A 14,653-nucleotide genomic window follows, 5' to 3' on the forward strand; every position below is an offset into this window, starting at 1 on the left:
ACAGTGAAAAGATCGTGTGGAGTCCCTCTTATTTCATTTTTTCCAATTTCAGGTTGGAGTTTGCTCTTTTATTGTGATATGAAGGACGTGACTGAAAGTTTTGTAGTGAGAAGGGGCTAGAATGTAATTTTTTTTACCATAAAAGGCCATTTTTGTCTGAGGACACGGCGGACATCGTTTAAAGGCGCCGTGGTTTTTCATCGCAGTTTGCCTTGGCACCCTTCGCCGCCGCCGAAAGATGCCGGAACCCTGGCCGAAGTCGGACCGCGCTGCTCCCTCACTTCCATTGCAGGTTGCCGATTCCCTGGCCGACGATTGCGTGCCCCCGGGAGAGGATCGAAGGGAGATCGGCGAAGAGGGCGAGAGAGTGGCGGACGAGGAACGAGACGAGGGGCGGCGATGCGGTGAAGAGGTCAATGGTGTGCACTACTTTTTATCCATCCGTTTCTCTTCTATGCTTTAGAATCCTTTGGACCCATTTCATATTCTTGGTTCCTGGTTTCCTTCCTTTCCCGCATTGGATTTTGATGTTTCTGCAGGAGATGGTACTTTGTAGTCGTTCTAATGCATCCACTTGGCATATTGAAGTTGAGAAGCAACGATTTCTCTCATTTTTTATGTACAGGACGATTTAGAATTCTTGGAGGGCTTATGCCCTTTTGCCACGCCTATTGATGATGTACTCATAGTTTTATGTCTTAACTATTTTTGCTTAGATGTTGTCATCCTATGGCATGGATGTCTCTAGTGTAGGGCCTTATTGCGTTCTTTAGCAATTTCACCTGTCCTGATGAAGATCTACACTACTCCACCCTGATTGGGTTTGCGTAGTAACGTAGATGGCTTGCGGATGGATGAAAAAGTTAACTTTTTTGTGGGGTGGCAATGGTGTATGATTTTTACATCCCGCCTACGTTGCTTTTCCATCGCTTGCTCCTCATAAAATTTAATATGACATATTTATATATTAAATCCCCCCTTCATGAACCCACACTACATAAGAAGAGACATGTAGCATGAATGGTTACCCCATAACGTGCTCGCCTTGGCCTTCCCTGATTCTTATGTAGGGTGGAGATGAGGGGTTAATCCACGTGCATCCCTAGTAAGCACATAAGTGGCTCATATTTTTTAAAGGTAAATTAATTATATTTGTAACAACTAGGTCTAATGAGGAAGGGAAGTTGGGAAGTGACCGTGGGGGTTGCGAGTTCAAACAAGGTGTGACTCTTGGTAAGCTTCTAAGGCATTTGGGTAGGAAAATCTACAAACATATATCAAAGCTGAGAAAATGTGACTAGCAATGGGGGATTAAATATGTATTCCCATAATAATTTTGTTTTTGCTAGAATTGACTGATTTCTCTGTAAGGACTCTTTAGTTAAGCTATAAGTGGGCTTGGCGTGGAGTAATTCTAGGATGTGTAACCATTTGGAAACCTTCTCACTTTGGTTTTGAATTCCACAATGAGATAAAACCATGAAGTTGATAATGTATGATACAAACTATGGGGGCAATGTCTGAATGTTACTAAGTACATCGCGTGTTACATACTAGTATCAGAGAGGGACCCTTCTAATAGGATGTATGGTTTGAGGATGAACCAACAGAAGATGGTGGGGTTGTAATGCTCTAGTTTGTTGAGGGTAGGGAGTGATCGACAAGCAGAGAGCAACGAGGTATGACTCTTGATAGGCTTCAAGGTGCAAGGAAAAAGAATGTGTAGGAACACACATTGAAACAGGGAAAAATGTAACTAGACCATGAGTGAATCTTACCTTAAATGGATTTCTCAATGGTGAAATGCCTTTTTGTAATATTTGTTGATATCTCTTTAAAAACTCCCGTAGTTAAGCGTGCAACACGTGAAGCAATTCCAAAATGAGTAATCATTAGGAAAAACTACAAGAATAATATGTGACATCGGCCAAAGCAGGCAACACTTCAATGTTGCTAAGAAATGGTGTGTTACAATATTGGCAGTAATATATAACATGATGTGCTAAAAAATGTAAATTTATATTTACCATACAATATTTTAAACTATGGTTTTAAATGAACTATATAATATATTAAATTAATCAACTTAAACAATAAAAATAAAATTTACATCTATTGCTAAGCTGTAAATTATACATCCTTAATAATCAATAATTCCAAATAAACATTTTGCATATGAATCTTAGCAATAAATAATGCAAAACACAACGTAAAAAATGCATATTAACCAACTTATATAATTCATATATTAATGATATATTATATGTTGCTCTAAGCAACACAACTAATGTTTCTTATTTGTTAATTCCATACAACTATTTGATTATTTAGATATTAATTTGGACATAACTTTGATGTGACTTGGACTTTAAAACCCTAGGGAGGGTTTTAGCCTATATAAACATTGTACGACTTTCAGTGGATTCGATTTAGACCCTTACTCCAAAATGCATATGGTCCCTTAAGTGGTTTATGTGGAAGTTTTTTTCTAAATAACGAGCCTTGATAGAAAGAAATAATTAACTATAACTTGATACTCATTATTAGAAGTTAGAACTAAGAGGATGCATATGAACTTAATGAAGATTTGTCGTAACTTTCGACTAAATAAATTTTGATAGCATTGTGCATAACTATTAATTCCATAGTTATTAGAATTGTACATATAGGTTTGGATTGTAGAATCAGAGCATAGAATCATAGGATCCTGTAATTTTATTAAATATTTTATAATTTTAACATTTACAATTATCATACATAATAACTTTCATTTTAATATTAACTTTGTATAATGCATCATTCCATTCTCATGAATCATAAATAAAATTAAATACGCTAAGTTCTTGCTTATTGTTCTTTCTTCATTAGGTAAGTAGTAACTTCATATCTACGAAGATAAATGATAATTATAAAATTGATGATAGTGATAATATTTAAAAGAGATTCTTCTATTTAGGACTTAATAAGAATCTTATATGATTAAGAACTTGCTCAAACAAATGTTGGCGCGAAAAAATATTTGTTATATTAAATGTTAATTTTTAGGATGTTTAATTGGACCTAAATATGTCCTATAATAGTCGAGCTTGTTGGGACCTAAATCTTACATAAAGTAGACCATAGTTATTAAGGATGCTCGTCTGGCTGCGCTTACACGCAAGACACAGCCAGGTGAGCCTCTTGCGCCTAGTCACCTTAAGCGAGCGCCTTGTGAGAGATCGGTCTTGAGTTCAACTATACAAATCTAAAACATTTAGTGATGATGATAATGATATGATCGAGGAAGATAATGAAGATTTTGATGATTTAGATATTTAATTTTTTTTTAAATTTAAATTATGCATATAATGTATTTTTTTGCTAATGAATTTTATATTTACATTATTATTTAATATTTTATAATTATAATTTTGTTAGTGAAATATTTTGGTAGAAATTCCTTATATATATTTGAATTGTAAAAATTTATACCTAGAGTGCCTTACTTCGGTAAGGTATGCGTCTCATCTTGCATCATACTCCTTAGGCCCCATAGCACCTATGCATGTTTGGACGCCTCACACCTTAAATAATTATGAAGTAGACATAGAATCGGATTGTAGATTTTTAACTTCTTGTATGAATTCAAATCCTATTTGAGCTCTAGAATGTTTAGGTCAGTTTACAGTAAAACTGAAATATCCCAAGGTTTGGGCTTCTATCTTAACTATATGATAATAGCTAATCTGAATTTGACAATAACCAATGTTTGAGAAGAATAAAGCTTGTTGATGGATACATAGAATGAGAATGAGAGAACTTAATAGTGGCTTAGACATCATGATACATCTAAGTTGTCTACCATTTTAGCACAATGAATTTTCTATATTGAACGAATTGATGAGGAAATTTCTTATTGCCCATTTCTTTTCAATTCTTAATGGGTGAAGTAAAAAATATTTTGTACATTTTGGAAGATACAAATCTATATTTTTTATGAATCAACGTCAACTTACTCCAACTATTCTATTATGCTATTGAAAATATGATATTATGTTACAACATTTTAGATACCAAAACTGGATAAAGTAAAATTATTTTTAATGTATTTTGTAATTTCTATGCAAATATTTACTATTCACAATTTAATATGATTTAGGATTCGAAGGTTCACCAAAATAATTCATAAGATGAACCTAAAAGACAACCTTATGAGTTGTTGGTCATTTGGTTTTAAGTGCTACTTTTTATTACCTCACTCTGATCTAATTCACCTTTTTTTGTTTAATTATATAAGTATTTTTAGATATATTTGCTAATAAAGACTCTATATGCATCCCATGCCAATATAATATACTATTGGCCCTATGTATTGGTATGATCATTGACTATCTATATATACTTTAAAAACCATGGTTGCCTCCCATATGCATCATATTGTTTTTATTATCGAGTCAGACTTCTCTATCTTTAATTATATTCAGCTAAGCACGTAGGTGACTTGTCTTAAGAAACCAATAGCTCTACCGCTACTATTGATCCTCATGGCTCCATTATAGTAACTATAGTTGTCAAGATTGGCTAACATTGATACAAATCGCCTATAATTTACCTAGAAATGAGTTCCATGGAAAATATATCAAAATGATTGAAATTTGGCTAAATCAAGAGTGAAAGGTATGAGATCTATTCAAATTTAGTTGACATAAGTTGAGTTGGAAACTCAGCGATTTAACAAACTTCTTGCTTGTCTCGACTCGGTTCCTAGCAAATGTACACAAGAGGATGAGAGACTTTTCTTTGCCCTCTTGAATTCCAATTTAAATTTCTTAGCATTGTCACCACTCCAGATTTTCACAAGATCGATAGCTCGACCTTGCTACTGCTTATAAACAACCACAAGTTAGATTAAGTGCCTCATTTTTTGGGTTCAAATCTCGGCGAAGCCGAGACAATACCCTCTTCCGTCGTGGCCAACTGTAGTTTCTCGATTTACCTCCTCACAGATGGTCGTGGGGCCGACCGTGTGGAGCCGCTAGGGTGGCTGATTTCACCTTTTTGCAGAAAAAAAGTGCCTCATTTTTTTTTCTCAAAACGGAATTAAGAGAAACTAGTGCTAATTGACAGAAATACTATAAAAAAGATTGGTGTGATTCAAGTCTCAATTAACTTTCCTAATATAATGAATTTTATTAAATTAATATTATAATCTTATTCAATTTTATAGTGATTGATAGAATTTTAACATTTACTGTTATAGAATTTGATTTTATTATTTGTTATAATATATTTGTGTTATTTATTGCTTTCATATTAGTAGATAAGACATATATTTATTGATGATCTAGTATATATGTATTTTATGATCTATTAATAGTTCTAAAATATAATTTTATTATATAATAATAATAATAATATGATTGTACTAATTTGATAATGATAATTACATGTCATTATTAATATTGTGATAATAATGGTAAGAAAGTTATATGTTGTTAATTATATGATATTTGATGAAACATAATGTACAATCTTATTATGAGTGAACACAATTTGTTATTTTATATATGAACCTTTCTTTTATTTTTTGCCCTTAATGTTTCATAATCACTAGCCCCACTAATTGGTTACAAGTGATATTAATGGATTTTTTACCATCCAAACTTTATACCAATACCAATTTTGACAACCATCTTAGTTACATTGGAAATTTCTATTTTTGAATTAGTGTCCTTTTTTTCAGCCATTTCCTTAAAGATGTTTGACTATCTTTGTGGTTGTCCTTTTAATGTAGATACAAGCGAAAAACAGGAAGGCTGTTGCAAGAATCCAAAGTCAATTTCTTCCAATTCTGAGAGATCTTTTGTCAATTCATCAAATTCTTATGTCCAGTATTTTAGGGATGGCGATCTTGGCAATGGTTCTCCATCTAAGTTACATTACAAAAAGACATCTGAAAACAAAAATGAAGAGCTCTGGTAAGGTTCTGGGCAACACGTAGTTGTTAACTCGAAAATAGTTTCTAAAACCAACTTTGCCACATATTTACTAAGATTAGATGATGATGATAATTTGGAGCTGATTGCAGTGACTGGTCCCTTTATTAGTTAATAGAAGAGCATTTTTAGCAAATACTATGATGGTTGTATGGAAAGGAAAAATTAGATTGTCCTACCAAAAAAGATACAATTCCATATTCTGATACATCACAGCTAAACGTTATGCTATTTATAATAGTGAACTCCTTCCACATAAATTGGAACTCATATTTCACAACGTGATTATTGAAGGACTTTATGCACTATATTTGGAAGTTATGCTAGATTACTAATTACAATATTCAACACCACACAGATAACTGAAACTCATACCGACAGTAATCTTCTGTTTATCTATTTATGTTGCTTTCTCCCTTTTATATCAATGCTTAGACAGTTAATGGTAGTCTGTGTCTTTCTCAGTCAACCTAACAAAAGGCCATGGAGTTCTCCTTTTATTCAGCATGAGCGCAAAAATAAAAATCCTGCAATTGTTTGCGATTTTTTTGCTCAAGGTTGGTGCATCAAGGGAAGTTCTTGTAGATTTCTTCACAAAAAAGAGGGAGTTGGCAACTCTAGTCTGGAGGCACAGGAAGGTAAGAGTACTGCTGACAATTCCATTGATTGTCAATGCATGAGTAAATGATGGATCTAGAATTTTATCCCGCAGACCACTTGAAGGAAAACTTATTGATTTACCATGTTTTAAATGCTTGACAAATGAAATTTTACTTGATTCAATAGGCACATCGGACATGGCAATTTCAGAATATTCAACAAAACCAGATTTGCATTTACAAAGGGCCCTTGTCCGGACATACGGCAAGGACATGCGTGGATTGTCTCCGTTCAAGGACGATGATATTCTTCATGCATCAAAGAACTTTTCTGATGAGCATTTCCAATTGGGCAGTGGTAGGACATCTGCTCTCCTATGTGATGAATTAAGGCAGAAATCAATGTTCCAAAGAAAAAACACAATAACAGAAGGACTAATACCTATGGTTGATTTTACTGCTGATAGATACTCAACTAGTGGAGAGATTTCATCAAGACATTTTTCAAATGAAAGAATGATGTACAAGGAAATGCCAATAGGAGATCATAGAAATGATGCATCTTCTTTGACAGAAAACCCATTAATTTCAGAATCTGTTTTGTTCTCTGGTGGATCATCTACACCAATCAATGCCCACAGAGATAGCAACGACGCCTATTCTTTTGGAGAAAAGCCAGATGACCTTTCTGGACAATATCAAGGGAGCTGCTTCACAATTCATCCAAATTTTGGCAACTCTACATATTCAATTCGGGGATCTCCTGCAACTGAGACACTTCATTCATTTGCTCAAACAGGCACAAGATTTATTCATGGACCTCCAGTAAGTGATGAACGCGGAGATGTTTGTACAATGTTAAACCACAGCAGCAATTTTACTACTTATGGACATCCTAATGTTGCTGGGGATTCATCATCTTGGCTGCAACAAAATCTTGAAGACAACACTTGGGAAAACTCTATACCTTTTCAACCCTCATTTGCCTGTGCTTCTTTTATTGAATCCTGTTCCGATAGCCAATTTGATCCCCTTGGCAGCAACATTGGTCATCCAAAAGAAGTCACAACTCCTGTACTAGCTGGAGATTTTAAACCAGAATATGATACCAACAAATCTGCAAATTCTTTTACTTCTGCTAGTGAAGGCATACTATGTATAAAAGGAGCAGCGCACAAATATTTAAGTGACACAACTACTGTGGCTCCTGGTCTCACTACAAATGACGAGAATGGGAACATCCCACGTATGACTGATCCTGCTCCTATTAATGATGCAAAAGTTGGCAATAACATGAGAGATGTAAACAAGGTAGATGATAATATTATGGAATCAAAGTCAATGAAGATCGTTTATGCAGCTTTGGTGGACTTCGTAAAGGAATTGCTAAAGCCATGGTGGAAGGAGGGTCGCTTGAGTAGGGATACTCATAAATTGATAGTTAAGAAGACGACTGAGAAAGTCTTAGGGGCATTGCAACCCCATCAAGTCCCTAATAGCCCGGTGTCACTACAACAATATTTATCCTCGTCCAGGCCAAAGCTTTTGAAACTAATGGAGGTCTACTCTCTACCTTGGCAATCATAGCCTTAAGTGTTATCCTTTTTATATAAAAAAAATTCAATGTTTTTTTTTTGCAGGCCTATGTGGATAAATATACTAAATCCTGAGATGACTGCTCTTCTCGTGGATCTGATCTCTTCTTTTGGTGGGTATTCTAAACGTACATTCATGCTTGGCTGTTTATGGTAAGCATGCAAACCTTTTTCCCTGCATTTCGATTCAGTTTTTCCTGGATTATGTATACTTTTAAATTGTCAAAGTCATAGCGAGAAATGTAACATTAATTTTGGAGTTGAGGAATGGCCAAAGGCCATGGATAATCAAGGATGTTTTGTGTTAAATGGATGCTCATACTGAAGAAAGTTGGTTTGTGTTATTGAAGGTTTGTGGGCATTGCGAAAGTATTTAGATCTTCTACACTTCTACTCGATGTTTTATGGATTCAAGTAAGTGATTTCAAATGTTAAATTAGAAGGTAAAAAGTGATTTGACCCGAAAAGAAATAGAAAAAGGTCAAAAAATGATATGGTGTATTTAATTAAGAGGTTTTGTATATTCTTGTTGATTGTCAACTCTACCTAGAATTGACCTTCGAGCGGCTGATTACACCGACGTTCGGGAGCAGGAAGATCGTTTCAAGAACATGGACAGCACTATGTCAACGTGCTTGCAATATCCAACCAAAGTCAACCCTCTCGTTTTCAATTTCTTGAACTCGTACCCGGCTCCGCTCACGGCCAAGAGGAAGAGCAGGCGACTTCTCCTTGAAGCTCATGTTCCCGATGTCCATGGGGGGCGAGAGGAAGATCTCGGTGGACCCCCTCTCGTTGAAGCTTGTCGCCAACGACGGAGGAGCTCCTCCGGCCGTCGACTCGCCCCTGTTCTTGCTTCCGCCGCTCGCGCAGCCCAATTTCTTCAGCGGCAGCCTCCAAGGAGGCTCCTTTAAATCGACCAACTTGGCGCAGCACCACCACCACCGCGCGGCCGTCACCGGCCTCGGTCGGCAGCATTCCTTCGCTCTCTCCCGCTTCGCCGCCGAGCAGAGAGCGGCGCTTTGCCGGAGCAAGTCGTGCGGCGAGGGGCGGTCCTCCGTGCCTTCTGATGGCTTCATCGACATTTTGTCGAGCAGGGAGAGCCACTCTGTGGGCTCAGGGGAGCCACGAGCGGAGCAGCGGGTGAAATGTGGGTGCTTGTTCTTGCCCGGTTTGTCCCACAAGAAGAAGCAAGTGAGCCTCCGGAAGCGAAGTCAAATGGAAGAAGGAGAAGACGAAGAGGAGGAAGAAGAAGTAGAAGTCATGGACGCGAGCCACGTGTCGAGGACGGTCTCCCTGGAGAAATTCGAGAACGCGTCGTGGAATTCGTCGTCGCCGGTTTCAGCTGGAAGTCCCAGAGGCCCCTTATTCCACTTTCCGACGGAGTTGGTGCTGAGCGGCCGCAGCGAAACGAATTCGCCGGTGAGGGCGGCGTTCGTGTTCGACGGCGGCGCCGGGAACGCGAAGGGCGTCCTGAAGCGGAGCTTGTCAAGGTTGGGGTCGACCAAGTCGCAAGGGACGCCGCCGTCGAACCTCCACGTGAGGTTCACGGCGACGGCAGCGCCCTTTTCAGAGCCGGCGTCGCCGTCGTCTGCTCCCATAACGCCGCGGTTACAGAAGGCAAGAGAGGAATTTGATGCGTATTTAGAGGCACAATGCGCATAGGATACACATCTTTGAAGATACGTATTTACATTTTCTCCATTTTATATCCAAATCTGTGACAAATTTTGCAAAAAAAAAAAATGTATATATTTTGTGGGTTCTCAATGATTATTTTCTTCAGTAAAATGCATAAAAGAACTTCATAAAGAGTTTCCATATTTATGACATATATCATCTTCTCCTTGGTTAAGCCATAAGCCCGCAATAAAATGCATAAAAGAACAGTGATGAATATGAACAAGCTCAAGAAGTGATGTTATCACATTAGTAGAGATTGATCCTTTGATTTTAGAAACTATTTTGATTTTGGGTAGTTTTATCCATAGTTTGTGAGTATAATCAATGGAGTAATTGCACCTCCTAAGACAGAATATTTTCTGAAATTAAAACTCCCTAGTGGTTATAAATACTCCAATATTAAACTTTTCTTCTGCAAAAAATGTGGAAACCGCTTAGCGGCTCCAGAAACAGTCGACCCTACGACTATCTGTCATCCTAAATTATTTTGACTGCAGTATAGCTTGTGAAGCAGGAGGGTAACTGTTTGTTTCACCCACATTCGAATATATTCTGAAATTGCAAACTCCCTAGTGGTTATAAATACTCCAATATTAAATTTGTTCATGCTACGGGAAGTGCTGATCAAATAGTTAGTTGAATATAGTTACTTAAAATATAGTAATTAGAGAAAATATAAATTAATGAACTTAAATCTTTATAATATTAAATTCTTGTATAATTGGTAAAATAGGTTTGTATACAGAGTCTAATTTTGTATAGGATATTGCAACCTGCGCTTTATCGACAACGTAATCGAATAAACGAAGTACAACACTATTGCAATGTCGAAGTCACTTCATACACAAACTGAATCGATGAAGAAGCCAAATTACATTCACAATGTCTCAAAACTCCATGAACACGTCGATCGAACGACGATCGATCAGTACTTCTTCTTGTTTACAAGGTTGCAGTTGATCCTGACCTCCCCCTCGTCGCCCTCCAGCATCAGCGTCTCCGCCAGCTTCTTCATCGACTTGGCGAACTGGTGCTTGAACACGCCTTCCTGCGACGCCAGCCCCTCCACGAGGGACTCCGTGCGCGAGTCGGAGGCCAGCAGCTGGTCCGTGGCCAGCAGCCCCATGTGGCGCTTCAGGTTCCGGTAGTACTCGTTGTCGAACTTGGTCGGCGTCGTGGGGTCGAAATCCACCTCCGTCGACGCCCGCCGGCACTTCCTCTTCAGGTAGTTCACGTAGCGCGAGTCGATCGACGGGTCCGACTTCCCAGCAACGCCGCCGTAGTTGTACAGCCGGTGCTGGATCGCGCCGCACGTCGCTTTCCCGATGGTGTGCGCGCTTGATCCAATTCACAGATGATCCGTACGTCACGATCGATTTCAAAAAATGTAATCGCCGGCGTGATAAAAATTGGTCGGACCTGAGAGGACGACGAGGTCGAGGATGTCGAGGTCCAGCGAGTCGAAGAAGTCGATCAGCTCGGTGATGCTTTCGCGGCCGGTACTGGGGACGGCTTCCGCCTCCTTGGATATGGAGATCCGCCCGTCCTTCCTGCCGTACACGTTGTCCCAGTACGGCCCGCCGGCCTTCCGAGTGGCTTCCCGGGCGGCGGCCACGAGGATGTCGGCGCAGGACACCGTCTCGGGGCACGTCTTCTCCAGCTCCGCCTTGATGTCGTCGATCACGTGGAAACCTCTCAGAGACGCCGCCGCCGGAGATCTCCTTTCGCCGCCGGTGTTGTTCAACAAGATCGACGCATCGCATCCCTGCACGCAATGCCCGTCGTCGACATTAACAACAGTTAACAAGAGGCCTGAGCAAATATGATCACGTATGGTCTGATCTCTCTGTGTACCCTGACGGCGCAATCGAAGAAGAGAAGGTGGATGAGGCTGGGGCTGAGGGAGGAGTCAAGAGAATGCCAGTAGTCAATCTTACGGCCGACGGTCTCCTCAAACCTGGGGCAGCTCCGTGAGTAGTAGTTTTGGGTCAGATCATTATCGTCCGCTGGAGGACCGGCGAGGGCGGCCGTGAGCAAGTAAGGGAGGAGGAGGAGGAAGAAGAGGATGTGAAGAGGAGATGACGTCATTTTCCGGTAGCAAGGATAGATTCGTGTTCTTGACTTTCGTGAGGATTAATTAGTTCGTGAGATATATATATATATAGATCGCGCGGAGAAGAGGAAAGAAGAGAATCCGTTCGTGCATGCACGAACTGGAAGTCAAATTTAGTTGAAGAGGGGAGGGAGTACGTGATGTGCAGTAATATTGCTCTGGGAAGAAGTTTTTTTTTGTCTGTTTGTTTGTTTATTATAAATCCACTGGAAGATGACAACGTTACAATAGAATTCCTCACTTGGATGGTTCCATATGATCGATTTTATCACTATCTATAAAAATATAAATTAAAAAGTTGTAATTGACTATTACGAGGATGACATTATCTTAATTTCATCGAATTTCTTTTGTAAAAAAATAGAATCTACCACCTTAGAACTTCATCGAATTTCAATCCTTATCCATGTAATAAATCTGTCCCTTAATAACCAATTCAATTATGTCATTGATATACATATATGTATTGTTAAATGATTGACTTTTAGAGTCTAAATGAGGTTCTCGTTTCATTTGATTAATTGGATTAAGTATCTCGATATCAAATAAGTTTATATTGGTCCAGTTAATTTATTGTTAATTAAATAGGAAAATAAAACCCTTACTCTATCTAAAACACTCTTTTGGGTCAACTACAATTGCATTATCTTCATAGCACCTGTTACAATCAAGTTCCAACCAATTGATTTCGAGTATCATAACCATACGGTTCCAAGGAACGGTTATTATTGAATATATATTATTATAATGAATAAGAATTAAATCTCAACGAAATTAGAAAAAATATATCATCAACTATAATATTTTATTTTATATATGATTGTGAGATGAATCGTATAATATATACTGTTGAAAAATCTACTACAATTGTGTAGAAGAAGAATCACATGCCCACCGTTTTTACGCGCAAATGCAAATGGAATCAAACATATTCTAATTTTACACAACAGAGGTGGTCCCCACGAGTAATTAAGCAATATAAGTAAGTAATATGCTTTTGCTTTATCAAAAGATAATTTTTGGTGATGGTGTCTATACGATATATTCCGTGAAGACGGCGACTGATGGTGACGGCAACGTCGGCAAGGGGGACAGCTAGCGAGGCGTTCCATCATCTTACTTAGCTTTCACAAAGTCGATGCGATGCGTTTGCGTTTGCGTTTGCCTTTTGTCCGAATGAACAGCGCCGTGAACAAACTCGATACCTCCAGTGCATGACCATCTCCATCTGTAGCTATAGCTAGCTACTCAGTGCAGCGACTGATCAATTCAACTCTATTTTACAAAATTTAAATTAAGAATTAATAAAAACTTGAAATTAGTAATATCTATCTATCGTCCCAGCGAGATGTAACTCACTTTATCTACTGTGCCCAATAAAAATAAAATGGAGGTCCATTATTTTTAATATTTGAGTTATAAATTTTACACTTTACATTTTAATATTGTCATCAAAATGCCTAATACAAATTAAATTAATGACACACATGTCTCTTCTTATTTTGTAAACTTAATGCCTATTCAACTTCCCAATTAGACGGTGACCATTTCGCATATAAAAATTTTACATGAAATTCTATTTTATGCCATTTATTTCTTAATTGGTATATTTATTTACTTATTCACTTATTATTATTTTCTAATTTCTTCTTTCACCGAAAGCAGTAGCTTATTGAACTATAAAACTTAATCAAGAATCCTTTCTTTTTCAATATATCTAAAAAATTCTAACCGTCGGTGATCTTGTAATTTTTTCCTCTCATCAGTGCTCTGCGCCATGTTTCTGCCACGATGATATTCTCAAAGGACGTTCTTCTCCTTCCTTGTCTCTAATATTTCTTTCTTTTTTTCTTCTTCTTCTTCCTTCTAAGAACATAAATTAGAGATTTTTTATCCATACAATGCAAAGTAGAAATGTAGAATGCTATTAATTTTTTTTTTTTTTTTTAAAAAATTTTATTATGATGATAATTGATAAATATTTTATATTTACTCGTCAGGAAGCAGGATCGGGAACTATGATTTTAATTAATCATGGTTTCTTATTTACTAATTTAGCATGATCCATAGTAAAATTTGATACTTTAATGTTTGAGAATTGGATGGTTCTTTAATGTTTGAGAATATGCTTGACACATCCAGCTTGCATGATTTGTTCTTATTCCAAATGGGGAACGCAATCAAAGGATATTGGGTATCTGGATTGGCCGCCATATGCGCTTCCCGATTTACCCTGGTGGTCGGTGGGAAACTTCCGTGGGACCGGACCGGCCACCCCCAGGGATTGAGTCCATGAGACTGACTGAGATTTATTATTTTTTTTAATGTTTGAGAATAGTCCTCGGGGCCATGGTACCGCAGTAGGACATCCAGGTCGTCACCCAGGCACTCGCGGTTCGATCCCCAACTACGATGTATTTGCAAAAATTTTCCTCCAAATGGGGATCGCAATCAAAGGATGTTGGGCATCTGGGTTGGCCGCTGCGTGTGCTTCCCGATTTATCCTGGTGGTCGATGGAAAACTTCCGTGGGACCAGGTCGGTCACTCCAGGGATAGTCAATACGACTGATTGAGATTATCAATTTTTTTTAATGTTTGAGAATAACCTAACCTCTTATATAGATTTTTTTTTATAATTTGTGTGCATACCTACTGTTGCATACTATTTGATAGATTATGCACTTAAA

At 38.0% G+C, this 14,653-nt stretch overlaps 3 protein-coding genes across 3 annotated transcripts; 2 read left to right on the forward strand and 1 right to left on the reverse strand.

Annotated features, from left to right (window-relative positions):
• The first annotated feature begins 228 nt into the window (after positions 1 to 228).
• LOC141811756 (zinc finger CCCH domain-containing protein 36-like) lies at positions 229 to 8,520 on the forward strand. The gene is made up of 5 exons (XM_074699807.1): positions 229 to 419; positions 5,774 to 5,957; positions 6,441 to 6,613; positions 6,762 to 8,134; positions 8,215 to 8,520. Exons 1-5 carry the CDS (start codon positions 239 to 241, stop codon positions 8,242 to 8,244), a joined length of 1,941 nt encoding a protein of 646 aa, XP_074555908.1. The 5' UTR covers positions 229 to 238; the 3' UTR covers positions 8,245 to 8,520.
• Positions 8,521 to 8,919: 399 nt separating this feature from the next.
• Positions 8,920 to 9,834, forward strand: LOC141848382 (uncharacterized). The gene has a single exon (XM_074736403.1). The coding sequence runs from the start codon at positions 8,920 to 8,922 to the stop codon at positions 9,832 to 9,834; it is 915 nt and encodes a 304-aa protein (XP_074592504.1).
• A 943-nt stretch (positions 9,835 to 10,777) lies between these two features.
• On the reverse strand, positions 10,778 to 11,960 carry LOC141811561 (peroxidase 7). Its single transcript, XM_074699582.1, has 3 exons — positions 11,707 to 11,960; positions 11,272 to 11,617; positions 10,778 to 11,190 (listed from the first exon to the last, which is right to left on the reverse strand). The coding sequence occupies exons 1-3, from the start codon at positions 11,938 to 11,940 to the stop codon at positions 10,778 to 10,780; spliced, it is 993 nt and encodes a 330-aa protein (XP_074555683.1). The 5' UTR covers positions 11,941 to 11,960.
• Positions 11,961 to 14,653: the final 2,693 nt, after the last annotated feature.

The sequence above is a fragment of the Curcuma longa genome, chromosome 17, assembly GCF_044706935.1.
Source record: "Curcuma longa cultivar G26 ecotype Majalengka, Jawa Barat chromosome 17, ITB_CL_G26_1.1, whole genome shotgun sequence".
Taxonomy (NCBI): domain Eukaryota; kingdom Viridiplantae; phylum Streptophyta; class Magnoliopsida; order Zingiberales; family Zingiberaceae; genus Curcuma; species Curcuma longa.

Excerpts from the sequence above, each read along its gene's own strand:
- LOC141811756 (XM_074699807.1), top strand. The coding sequence starts at position 239 with ATGCCGGAACCCTGGCCGAAGTCGGACCGCGCTGCTCCCTCACTTCCA. Across the intron at positions 420-5,773 it reads ATGCGGTGAAGAGGTCAATG|ATACAAGCGAAAAACAGGAA; the intron begins GTGTGCACTACT and ends CTTTTAATGTAG. Across the intron at positions 8,135-8,214 it reads AGCTTTTGAAACTAATGGAG|GCCTATGTGGATAAATATAC; the intron begins GTCTACTCTCTA and ends TTTTTTTTGCAG.
- LOC141848382 (XM_074736403.1), top strand. The coding sequence starts at position 8,920 with ATGTCCATGGGGGGCGAGAGGAAGATCTCGGTGGACCCCCTCTCGTTG.
- LOC141811561 (XM_074699582.1), bottom strand. The coding sequence starts at position 11,940 with ATGACGTCATCTCCTCTTCACATCCTCTTCTTCCTCCTCCTCCTCCCT. Across the intron at positions 11,618-11,706 it reads TCTTCGATTGCGCCGTCAGG|GGATGCGATGCGTCGATCTT; the intron begins GTACACAGAGAG and ends CATTGCGTGCAG. Across the intron at positions 11,191-11,271 it reads CGACCTCGTCGTCCTCTCAG|GCGCGCACACCATCGGGAAA; the intron begins GTCCGACCAATT and ends GAATTGGATCAA.